Source organism: Ailuropoda melanoleuca, chromosome 17 (assembly GCF_002007445.2).
Source record: "Ailuropoda melanoleuca isolate Jingjing chromosome 17, ASM200744v2, whole genome shotgun sequence".
Classification (NCBI taxonomy): domain Eukaryota; kingdom Metazoa; phylum Chordata; class Mammalia; order Carnivora; family Ursidae; genus Ailuropoda; species Ailuropoda melanoleuca.
In genome coordinates this window covers 14,923,507-14,933,760 of record NC_048234.1, presented here as the reverse complement: position 1 = coordinate 14,933,760, position 10,254 = coordinate 14,923,507, and the positions used below count along the sequence as shown (strand labels likewise).

The 10,254-nt window shown below is 47.0% G+C and overlaps 1 protein-coding gene across 7 annotated transcripts in view; it reads left to right on the top strand.

The window, feature by feature from the left end:
* The window catches only part of CDK20 (cyclin dependent kinase 20), a 65,541-nt gene extending 56,097 nt beyond the window's left edge, over positions 1-9,444 (top strand). For 3 of the 7 annotated variants that reach the window (XM_034647070.1, XM_034647069.1, XM_034647067.1), the window contains 5 exons: positions 2,173-2,331; positions 2,830-3,040; positions 4,293-4,471; positions 4,553-4,680; positions 7,287-9,444. In XM_034647070.1, the coding sequence (XP_034502961.1) occupies positions 2,173-2,331; positions 2,830-3,040; positions 4,293-4,471; positions 4,553-4,680; positions 7,287-7,413 (804 nt within the window). In that variant the 3' untranslated portion in view covers positions 7,414-9,444. Of the gene's footprint in view, positions 1-1,726; positions 1,867-2,172; positions 2,332-2,829; positions 3,041-4,292; positions 4,472-4,552; positions 4,681-7,286 lie in introns of those variants that run through there. The other 4 variants (XR_004621731.1, XM_034647068.1, XR_004621736.1 and 1 more) reach the window with 4 other exon arrangements.
* Positions 9,445-10,254: the final 810 nt, after the last annotated feature.

The following is a 10,254-nucleotide window of genomic DNA, read 5'->3' as shown; positions in this document are numbered from 1 at the left end:
GCTTTCTCTTTTTTTTAAACTCTTTGATCTACAGTGTCCTGTGCTTAGTAGTCACACCAGTTCTGGTGACATTTTCCTTGTATCTTGTGGTCTGATGGGGCCCCATCTCTAGGAGATCCCCAGGGAAGTCTCTCAGATGCGTCCTTGCAGATCTGGTGCTGCTTTCTGTAGCCTGGATGCTTGAAGCATGGCCTGGCCGGGCCGTAAATCCCTGGCTTATATTTGTCTTAAATTTTGTGAAAATATTATTTCACTTTGTATGTTTCTGTTGAAAAGTCTACTCCCACCTTGACTTACTTTCCTTGTTAGACACTTGGACTTGTAAATCAGAAGCTTGAAGGATTTTTGAAATACTTAAGTCTAGTAGTTTTGTTGTGAGGTGTCTTTGGTGACCATCCTGGATTGACTTTTCCAGGAACATATGTACCCTTTTGATACATGGATTCAGGTTTTATGTTTCAGCAAGTTTCACTGTGTGTGAGTTTTAAGTATTAGTCTGTTAATCGTTTGCTTTTCCTCTGCAGGAGCTTCACTTGTATGTTCTCTCAGATCTTCTTTGCCTGTTCTCTTGGATCCCTGCTCTCAGAGTCATCTTAGCCCTTTATTCCATCTTTGTTCTCTTGCCTGTTTTCCTTCTTCTCTTTAGTGTCCTTATTGGTCCAGTAGAATATATTCTCTCTTAGGTATATTGCTAGTCTTTAAGATAACTTTTTCTTCAGTATCTTTCCCGAATTAAGTTAACTCTTATTTCACATCTTGGCTTTTTGTCCATTTCCGGTTGAGTGCTGACTTTCTAATTCAGGGTGTTCTTCATGTCTGCATGTGCTTATTTTGTGATATTTGATTCAGTTGGGGTGTGGCTCCCGGTCTCTGATTGTTGGTTGTTCTTTGGGGGATGGTTCTGTCAGCTAAAATGTTTTGCGTCTTTCTTACTTTCACTTTCTTCTAATGACTTTGTTTGAATGTTGCCTGCCATTTGCTGAGCATTTTGAAGTTTTTGGGTTTTCCTGGCCAGTAAGAACAGGCGTCTTTATGTAAGTTGAACAGAATAGAAAGTCCAGAGAGGGTTTCATACGTAAGTGCCTGTGTAAACATGTCCATTTTATTTATTTATTTATTTATTTATTTATTTATTTATTTATGCTGAAACCCGGGAGGAAACCATAAAGTTGTCCTTTTAAAATAGTAGGTGAAGGATAAGCTATTTGAGAAATGGAATGAACGGACAGGAAGGGAAAACAAGTTACTCCCATGTCACTCTGTAGAAATATATTTAGAATAAAAGACAATAGTATAAAATTATCTCAGGAATATATAAACAGTTTTTGAATCAAGAAAAATTAATTATGTAGGTTTGATTTACCTAAAAACCCAAAACATCTGAATCAGAGAATATTGTAACATTAAAATACATGAAAAATATGAGAGAACACTGAATCTTCTTTAACAAAGCACTGATATCAGATTATATGAAGTATAGAATCTAGATGAAAAAAAAAGATATGCGTAGTCAGTTTCGTAGAAAACAGCGCAAATGGCCAGTCATACCTGGTTGCTAACCCGTAATCAAGGAAGTGGCATTAAGATGAGGCTCTTCACCTATTAGATGAGTAAACATTTTCAGAGACCGGCATTACAGTGAGTCACATGAGGCTAAATGGTACTTTTACACATAGCAAACACGATTTGCGCTTTTTTGAAAAGGCGGTCGTTTTTCCCTGTTAAGTCTTCAGGATGACGCTCTGGGACCTGGTGCGGCCAGCTCTGGGCACCGCTGGGAGGCAGTACTGGAGCTGGCGTGTGGGGCTGCTGTGCACGAGTGCTCAGTGCTGCAGCGACCAGATTTGTGAACAACTTCAATGTCCAGCAGGGTGAGAGGAAGTAAAAAGTCGTGGGAAATGTCTGGCAAGAAATATTTCCAAGGAGTGTTAGAAGCTGAAAACAAAAAGGCAGTTTGTGGACAGCACTTCAGCGTAACAGACAGAAGGAGCCCCGGAGCTCGCGCCCCGGCTGCCGTGAGCAGGGAGGAGAGGGTTTGCCGCGAAGGCTTACGTGTATCGGAACGTGTTTGTTTCTGGCGCACGGAAGTGGCATTGCCCCAGCAGGGAGGCAGTCGAGCAGTCGCCCTCTGGCCTGGGAGGCCGTGTGCTGACCACGGCCTTTAATGTGCAGGTGGCCTCTGCTGAGGGCGTCCTGTATGTGCTGACCGTGCCCCAGCTGCAGCTGCTCTCCAGGACCAGGGTGTTTCCGAGCAGCCCCACCGGTCTCCTCTGCTCTCCTGACTGCCAGTGGGTGTTTGCTTCGACCCAGAACTCAGACCTGGGCCCAAAGGTCAGTGGTGAGCTGTGTCCTCCACTCCAGGGTCCTGGCTTTGTGCACACAAGGTGGTGGGTTCTGTGTCCAGGCTTGTGGACGGGTCTGGGAGGGTGGCTTCCAGTGCAGGACCAAGCCTGCCAGTAGCACCTGCAGACAGGATGGTCCAGGGACAGAGGAGTCGTCTGGAGCAGACTTCCAAGTGGGTAGGCCGGGAATACAGAGCAAGACGTTGGAGGTAAAAGCACACCAGTGGTGTACACTGCTCAGAACCACAAGAGCCCTTAAAAAAACATAAGAGCCGTTGATTTGGTTGTCCGGTCACACCGACTGACCCGGGACTCGTGTGCGAGATGTTTCCAGTGGGGCCTGACTGGCTATTCTGAGCAGTCTGGAGAGGAGGGTGCACAAGGGGCACAGGCAGCCCTGTGAGACACAGAGAGGTCACCGGGTGTGGGTCTGTGGCCCTCCTGGGTGCTTCTCAGCGGCATGGACCGCATGGCGGTGTTTCCCCAGGTGTACTATACTCGCTCCCTGCTGTGTCTGCTGGAAGATGACCCTCCCGTCTCCACCACTCTGCCCATCTGGCTGACTTCCAGAGCCTGCTGGGCCCCGGACGAGACAGCCAGGCTGATGGTGATGCACAGAAACAGTAACAGCACAGAGCTGGCCATCACCACCTATGAGCTGGGGGCCAGGCAGCCCCAGGAAGGAGTGGATGTTGTGGGTAAGGGACCCCACGCCAGACCGTCACCATTGCACCGTGGTGCTTCGAGCACAGATTCCTCGGGTTCCTTTGGGGCACTTTTCTTCCTTCTCAGTGAATACAGTGGCTCAGTAAATGTCTTCTTGTTTGCGATAGTCTGTACTGGCCGAGTGGCTGAGCACTTGCCACATTCCGGGCCCTCTGTGTGGTCCTGGGATCCAGACACTAACCACTGGCCATGTACAGTCTAGTTTCTCCTCACTATCTTGTCACAGCTGTGGCAAAGACACTCTTTTTGGTGCTGAGTGTGCACAGAGATGAGTAAAAGCCACAACCATGTCTTCCCCAAGGAGCTCCCAGGCCAGCAGGAAAATAAGACCGAGAGCCGTCTTGTTTTCTGCTGCCTCTATCTCCCAAACTGCACGTCACTGTGACTGGCCTGCCCTGTGGCCCTTAGCATTTTTTTCTTTTGTATTCATTTGTTTTCATGTCATCATTTGACCATAAACTTTACTCTGAGCTTCCTGGCAGCCGAGGAGAAAAGGGAAACAGATTGTGTACTCTAATCTGTTGTTTGATATGAGCCTGAATTCTTCAAAAGATGTAATTGTTTTTTCCTGGTGGTAAACCATAAGGAAACGATCCAGTTAATTAAAAAAAAAAAAAAAAAAAGGAATGCTATACAGTATAAAAGACAGTATCATCAGTAATAGTTTATGGTAGGTGTTATAAATGTCACAGTTCCCATGGTGCTGCTTTTTTTTTTTTTTAAGATTTTATTTTTATTTATTCAACAGAGATAGAGACAGCCAGCGGGAGAGGGAACACAAGCAGGGGGAGTGGGAAAGGAAGAAGCAGGCTCATAGCGGAGGAGCCTGATGTGGGGCTCGATCCCATAACGCCAGGATCACGCCCTGAGCCGAAGGCAGACACTTAACCGCTGTGCCACCCAGGCGCCCCTCCATGGTGCTGCTGCTTACGTCACCCTGCCGTAGCTGGGGAAGGGTGGGGGGCCCATCTCCTGGAAGGTATGTGTGCCAGATGTTGTTGCTTCCACATGCATTTTGCCTCGAATCTTTGCAGTCCCCTTAAGTAGGGCACCGTCATCCGTATTGGAGAGTGGATGAACTGGAGGCTTCAGGGAGTAATTGCAGGTGTGACCACAAAGGTGTTGCTCTGGTCAGCGTACCATGTCATCTTAGGTGAGGCATGTGTCCTCCACACCCCAGCTGCTATTGAGAGATGACAGTCTGTGTGTTTTTATTTCAAAAAGTGCAGCAGATTGCAAGTTTCCTCCTGCCAGACACCATGACGCCTCCTCACCTCATGAAGGGCCATGGCTCCCAGGTGATCCTGCTGGTGTCGGGGTCGGAGCTGGTGCTCTTCACAATCCAGGGCCTGCAGCTGGCAGCCTTCCAGGACCACCAGAAGCCCATCACATCCCTGTGGGTGGTGAGTGAGGGCCCACCTGCCTGCATGGTGGCCCCGGCTCCAGAGCCCCAGGCTCCGCCTCACTTGGTTTCTCATTTCAAGGACCAGAGCCGAGTCCTCACAGCTTCCTTCGACCTCTCCCTGCGAGTCTATGTGTGGAATAAGGAAAATAAGATTCCCGTCCTCAAGAGCTGCTATCACCTGCTCGGGGGCTCCCATAGATGGGCCAGGTAACTGCGTCCACTTTCCTTCACTTGACCTGCGAAGCGGCCTCACCTGGCCTTTCCAGCGGTATGACTGGGACTTGGGTCTCAGCCTGGCCTATTTTCACTATCTGGGGAACCTGAGATAAGTCGCTGCTCAAATGCCATTTCCTCCTCTGTTTAAAAAATTTATCTCCTCTAATGTACAAAGCTGCCACCTGCCACCCAGTCTCCCAGATGAAACAGGCTCTGAGATGTGGCAGTTTTGTCCACAGCCCCACAGGGGCACATAGTGACACCCGGGTGGGCCCAGCATGGACCTGGAGCCCCACCCTCGCCTCCTGCCCTAGGCCACACGATTCCAAAACCATTTACCAAATGCAGGTGGGGGTGGAGTCAGCGGGGGTGGGATGGGAAAAACCCCAAAGAATGCAGCTTTGCTTTGGGTTCTTCAGTTAGTAGTTTGGAATCACTTGTTTCTTCTTCAAGACTGAGTTCTGCAAAAGGACGGGGTAGACAGGTCCGCCTCAGGCTGCACAGTGAGATGGTGACCGCCATCACTCACTTGGCGTGCGGTCTGGGGTAATTTCAGCCTCCTGTGGCAGATGTTTTGCTGTTGTAAATGAAAATGAAAAAATACCAAGCCCCAAACCAAATATTTAAAAAACTACAGATTTCTGTAACAGACCTACCTCATTTCTGAGTTTTCAGTCAGTTGTCATTTGAAGGTAATTATTAAAGCAACCTCCTAATTAATACAGAAAAACTTCGTTCCTTTTAGTATAACAAGCTCAACTTTCTGATGAGACAGAAGCAGAGATTTAACTTAAGTCCTATAATAACTGGTAGGTTTAAACGCTCTCTCTTCACTTGCTAAACAAAGCATAGAGGACAGCCTGTGCGCTCGTTCCGAGAAGGACGTGTATCAGTTCCTCTCCACTCGGGATTCCTCCTCAGATTCCTTTGAAGTTGGAGGCCCTGTTGGCATCGGCATTGCTGTGTTTTTGCTAACGCCCTCGTGCAGTTGTTCACGCCCCTGCCCTTCGGGGGCGCGGGCATCGTGGCTTCACCACGCTGAGTGTGCATGTGCCCAGAGGCCGGCGTGTGTGACGAGCCTGTCGGGCGAGGTCCCGCTTAGACGCTGCGACCGCTCGGCCTTGGTGATGGCTTCCTCCTGCGGCGGCAGGAAGCCTCTCTGCTGAGGGACAGACGGCGCAGACACTTGTGCTCGTGGTCGCTGGAAAGCAGCCAGGTGCGGAGGTTGCCCTTGAGGGGATTGTGCTCCCGTGTTGGCCTCACAATACGCTTTTCCCCGCTCTTCTGTATGTGTCTTTAAAGAATTCTCTCCATCATTACTGAGTGGTTAGAGCATCCTTTCACTGAAATAACACTGTTCTCAACTTAGCAACCAAGTGGCACTTCTAGAAACTTCTTTTTTACACGTCTTTTAAAACACTGCACCGCATGCACAAGACGGCACGACCATCGTGCTGAGCACATGGCACTGTGAGGATCTTCACGTGTGTGTTCGCACACTGACTCACATGGATATAGGATGGAAGACATCCTTCACTGAACTGACGCCATTCTCAATGTCATAAATAAGTAGCACACTTAGAAATATCTTTGCCAAAGTGCGCTTTAATCGGGACCCCAGAATGGATCATGATTTTGAATTACGCCCCTTTCCTAGTTCAGAACAGATTCCTCCCGAAATCCTCAGTTGAGTGGTAATTTCCTTTGGGAGCTTCATTTGGCAACAGTAAACCCAGCAATCTTGCTTCATGCTGTTGCCCGTAAGTTTTTTCCAGCACCTTCTTGAATGCTGTAAGACATAACCGGTACTTTCTGAGAGCTTTTCAGTTTCCTAAAATGTTATCATCTGTGAATACATAAATAATTCTCTAAAGAAAACAGGGGAAATCGGTGCGTTAAATATAAATTTACCACAGCCTAGCCACATACCCCCAGGTATCTGCCCGAGAGAAATGTTCTATCCAAACAAGGACTTGCACGTGAATGTTCTTAGCAGCTTTATCTTGTTTTATTTTTAGCATGGAATTTATTCTGAGCTAAACAGTAGTTCATGAAAGCCAAAGTGGCAATATTTTAGAAGCAATCTATGGCCAAAACCAGCCTCTACAGAAAACTCAAATCCCTTGTGTGGCTTGTCTGGTATGGTTCTCTCCACACCTGCTCACTCTCTGTCATGCCTCAGAGCAGCGTTGTCTGTCTAGGCAAAGATGGCATCGCGGAAAATGATGGCTCCATTAGCTCCTGTGTTGATGTCTTTCACTGAGACTGGTTGGGAATTGATGGCCTGGTTCTCAGTTCTGGGGAAATGACTCCACCCTGTCGAGATTGGATTAGGTAGCTGTTCTCTACTGGAAGTTTCTAGATTTGCTGAAATCATAATTCAGGCAGCTACCATCAGGAGGGCCCAAAGCTGATACTCCCACTCCAGAATGTGAGTATATTTGCTAATTGTTAGGAATGAACGCAGGTCTCAACCCGGATGGGGTGTGCTAGGGTGGAGAAGGTCCAGAGGTTGTGTTCCATCTTGTGTAAAGGCTTAACTACTTAAACATGTGTCGTCTTTAAGTTAACATGCAGCCTGTCCCTTCCTTTCACAGTGGATTCACCCACGTGGAAAGCGACTCTATGAGTATTGTAGGTGTGGAAGCCAGAAGCATCGGGACTAGTATTCTGAGGTCATATTGCTTCAACATGCAGCATGGCTCAGATGATTGTGTCAGTTGAAAATAATCTCACTTTGGTGAAAAGCTTGTCTACATACAAACTAAATGATTATTTTACCAACATTGGAAAAGGAATGAGCAATTCTCAAATGCCTCTTATGGACCAGGCACTGTGCTATGTGACTTTTTTTTTTTTTTTTAATCCTCACAACAAGCCAATGAAGGACATAGGATGTCTCTATTTTTCAGACAAGGAGCATGGCCAGTAACAGAGTCACTCATTGTTGGCCTGTTGTCTGGCTGTCATGCCCCCTGCCCAAGCTTATTCAGATAGTAAGTGGGAGAGAGGAGGGGATGCAAGAAGGCCCATGTTCAAGGTGCTGGTTTGTATCCTGATTGTTTTTGTCATTCAGATACGTAATGAAGGAACGAAATGTCTTTTTTCCCTATTCTGTTACATGCTGTAGACACATTAATAAATAGTTGTGTGGCACCACACTGCCGAACTGTAGGGATACCATTTTGTATTCTGTGCAAGTGGCATCCCTGGAGTTGGTCCCCAGGGAAGCCCTGGCTCCTTGGGTCGCACATCATTAGAGTTCTCAACTGCAAGCAACAGGATAGAAGGCTAGCTAACACCAAGAAAGGAATTTACTGGAAGGAAATAGATCAGTGCACTAGGTCAGCGGGAAGGCTGGAGAAACAGACGTGGAACCACAGGAGACCGGGCAGCAGGCAGCAACCAGAGCCTGTTCCAGCAAGGTCTTGCCTGCTGTCGTTTCCCACACGCTCCTACCGCTGCCATTGCGCACATGGTGCTGACGCTGTCTGAGAACTTCCCGGCTGCTCCGACGCTCGGAACACCAGGATGTGTGTGTGATTTTCCGGCTTCACGACATGCCCGCAGCCCCCGGGCCAGGATGGGAGAGAGCGACCCCTTCAGCTTCAGGTGAGCAGATCCCAGTTGACTCGCACTGTGAAAAAATTCTTCAAAAATAGGAAAAATTCTTGAGAAACAGGATGAAAAGCCCTCTGCTACAACCTGCTGCTTCAGGGGTCCAGTACCACAGCCCTTCTTCCTGATCCTTGTACTTTATACCCAGCATAGCACCTGTGCCCCGGACAAGCCCAGTACAGTCATTTCCTCAAAAGGAAAAAATCTATAGCCCCCCCCTCCCACCCCCCTGCTTTGAAATCTATGATAAGGTTTATTTTGGGATAATTTTAGGTTTACAGAAAAGTTGCAAAGACAGTGCTGTGGATTCCATATACCTTTTGCCCAGCCTCCCCTGGTGTATCTCCCAAGGTCTCTGTCGTCTTGAAGTCAGAAATCTCTGTTAATCCTGTTACAGTACTGGCTGGTACTCGGCGGTCCTAGTGCATCCTGCATACGGCCATAGGGGAAAGGGAGAGCAGACAAGAAATTAGCTAAAATAAGCACACACGTGACACAGCAAGAAAGGAGATAGCTCTTTCCTTCAGAAGATGAAGGGAAAGTTCAGGTAAGTTGCAATACAGTTTCTGGTGAAGACACATGAAAAGAGGTTGGAGTGTTCGCAGAAGAGGGGAGGTCAGATAAGGGAATGGTGAGTGTATGGGCCACCTAAGAGGTGTGGACATGGGGCAACTGGGAAAGCAGTGCAGTCAGTTCTTAGGGGAGCCAGCCAGAGCCTGGTGTGTGCTGGCTGCAGCAGCAGAGTGGTGTCATGTCTGGCTATGGTGGCCCTGCCCAAGGACAGCTTTGTGGACCCCTGCTTCGGGTGTGATGTGGGAAGCTTGGGGAGGGAGTCATAATGGGAGCACTGGAAGCTCTGAGGGAAGGTGTGTGTGGAGTCTGGCAGACAGGCTCCTCACAGGAAAGCAAGGTCTCTGAGGTGTGATACCACAGCCTGGGGGAACACAAAAGTGTGTCATGCTCTCACGTCCTCTAAATCCAGGTTCTGAGGCTTTTTCCCCCTCCTGTGGCAAGGACTGCTGCTGCTGGGGGAGCACGAGGGCCTCCGCAGCACCTCTTGATTCCTGCCAGCAGGCAGATCTCAGCCTCCTCTGAGCCTGTTAGTCCAGGTGCAGCCCACGGTAGTCTAACAGTAGACATAGACACAAACACTGAAGAAGTTTCCCTCGTACTTGGCCACAAGTGAAGTCGTAACAAATTCCAAAATATTAATTGTTAACTATAAAAAGTCCTTTGTGAAAAGACAGTCACACCAAATATACACACACACACACCATTAAAATTCATTTTTAAATGATGAATTAAATAGAAAATCTAAGCAGAAATTATGAAATATCAAAATTAAGGATAGATAATTTTCTTAACTGGATAAAGGGAGTGGGGAAAGACTGCAAACATGCGTAATGATAGGTAATCAGAAACATTTCTGCTGTTAGAAACAAGGTAAGCATGACGATCATATACTGATAAATGTAATACTTTTTTAAATTCTAAAAAAAATTAGAAATGGGTATGTGTGCTATAATTTCTAAATAGTACTATCTCCCTTAGAAACCTAAGAAAATCATCAGAATTAGCAAATCAGCATGACTGGTGAATAGGGTATCTACATATTGAAATCAGTGTACAAAAATTGGGAAATATGATAGGAAAATCATTCACAATAACACCAAAAACTATAATATCTTGGGATCTTAAAAAAAAACTTAAGAAAAAGCACAGCTTTTCTAAAGGAATAAAGAATAGAGATAACCCATGTTCAAGGATAGAAGAATTACTACTTGAAAGAGGCCATATATTGAAAGTAATACCAATAAAATTGCTACCATTTTTAAAATAGAATGTAAAAAGATTATTGGATGTATATGGAGCTATAAGAGGACAAGAGTAGCCAAGACAGTCTTGCAGAAACGAGGGCAAAGGAAGGGGTAGACCTGTTCTGTGAAT